Below are 1,714 nucleotides of genomic sequence, written 5' to 3' on the forward strand. Positions count from 1 at the left end.
TGCCCCTGTGCTGGGAGGGGTGTGCAGGGCAGAGCTGAGCCCCCAGGGCTGGTCTGAGCACAGACCAGGGACAGGGACAAGCCTTGGATACAAAGGAAGATCTCCCAATAGGCAGAACAGCAGGCACCAGAAAGCCAGACCAACCCTGTCTACTCCTTCCTATGCAGATGCATGAGAAAGAGTTGATGGTTTGGAGAACATTATTTTTAGTTAGAGTCTTCAAAAAGTCCATTTTATTTTTCTAACGTGTTTTGTTCAGCCATCTTGAAATAGACGAAGGTGTAATGAGCAAGGGACACCTGGGTGGAAGGTCCCAGCAGGTCTGACTGCACTGGGGCACAGGGAGCCTTGTTCTCCCTCTGGGCTCCTCAGGCTGAGAGTGATGCTGAAGATAAGGCAGTGACTCAGCAGCACAAACCCAAAGTCAAAGCTAAAGATATTTTGTGAAATTTTCCCTCATGAAGAGAAGCAGTTTAGAGAGAGTTCAAAATAAAATGCCTAGGATTGCCTCAAAAAGGCTAGTCCAGCTTCTCAATGTTTTCTTTCTACAGCCCACAATGCTCAGAGTGAAGCAATGTCCAACAGCAGCTCCATCAGCCACTTCCTCCTGCTGCCATTGGCAGACACGCGGCAGCTGCAGCTCCTGCACTTCTGCCTCTTCCTGGGCATCTCCCTGGCTGCCCTTCTGGCCAACGGCCTCATCATCAGCGCCGTAGCCTGCGGCCACCACCTGCACAGCCCCATGTTCTTCTTCCTGCTCAACATGGCCCTCACTGACCTGGGCTGCATCTGCACCACTGTTCCCAAAGCCATGCACAATTCCCTCTGGGACACCAGGAACATCTCCTATGCAGGATGTGCTGTTCAGCTCTTTTGCCTTTTATTCTTTATCTCAGCCGAGTATTTCCTCCTGACCATCATGTGCTACGACCGCTACGTGTCCATCTGCAAACCCCTGCACTACGGGACCCTCCTGGGCAGCAGAGCTTGTGCCCACATGGCAGCAGCTGCCTGGGCCAGTGCCTTTCTCAATGCTCTGCTACACACAGCCAATACATTTTCCCTGCCCCTGTGCCATTGCAATGTTCTGGGCCAGTTCTTCTGTGAAATCCCCCACATCCTCAAGCTCTCCTGTTCACACTCCTACGTCAGGAAATTTGGGGCTTCTGCTTTCACTACCTCCTTAGCACTTGGTTGTTTTGTGTTCATTGTTTTCTCCTATGTGCAGATCTTCAGGGTTGTGCTGAGGATCCCCTCTGAGCAGGGACGGCACAAAGCCTTTTCCACCTGCCTCCCTCATCTGGCTGTTGTCTCCCTGTTTATCAGCACTGCAGTATTTTCCTACCTGAAGCCCCCCTCTATCTCCTCCCCATCTCTGGATCTGTCACTCTCAGTTCTGTACTCAGTGGTGCCTCCAGTCCTGAACCCCCTCATCTACAGCCTGAGAAACCAGGAGCTCAAGAATGCCCTGAGAAATATGATGACTCTATATTTTCAGAAGCATTAAATGCTCTTTTCTTCTGCTGAGATTTTAAAATGTAGATCTTTACAATCTCTTTTTTCCCTGTATATATCCATTTCTTTTTTAGTAAATTTTTCTACTGTTACTTATTATAAAATACTGTAGTTTTACTCTATTAATATCCACCTTTCTTTTGAAACACAGACATTCAAGAGGTTTTTTCCCTGTGCATTTCAATAAAAACAAGTGCCA

The 1,714-nt window shown here is 48.6% G+C and overlaps 1 protein-coding gene across 1 annotated transcript; it reads left to right on the plus strand.

Moving 5' to 3' along the window:
* Window positions 1-558: 558 nt before the first annotated feature.
* Window positions 559-1,507, plus strand: LOC306816112 (olfactory receptor 14J1-like; the record flags this gene model as incomplete). The annotated part of the gene is made up of 1 exon (XM_079332600.1): window positions 559-1,507. Exon 1 carries the CDS (start codon window positions 575-577, stop codon window positions 1,505-1,507), a length of 933 nt encoding a protein of 310 aa, XP_079188726.1. The 5' UTR covers window positions 559-574.
* Window positions 1,508-1,714: the final 207 nt, after the last annotated feature.

The sequence above is a fragment of the Erithacus rubecula genome (assembly GCF_903797595.1).
Source record: "Erithacus rubecula genome assembly, contig: scaffold_366_arrow_ctg1, whole genome shotgun sequence".
NCBI lineage: Eukaryota > Metazoa > Chordata > Aves > Passeriformes > Muscicapidae > Erithacus > Erithacus rubecula.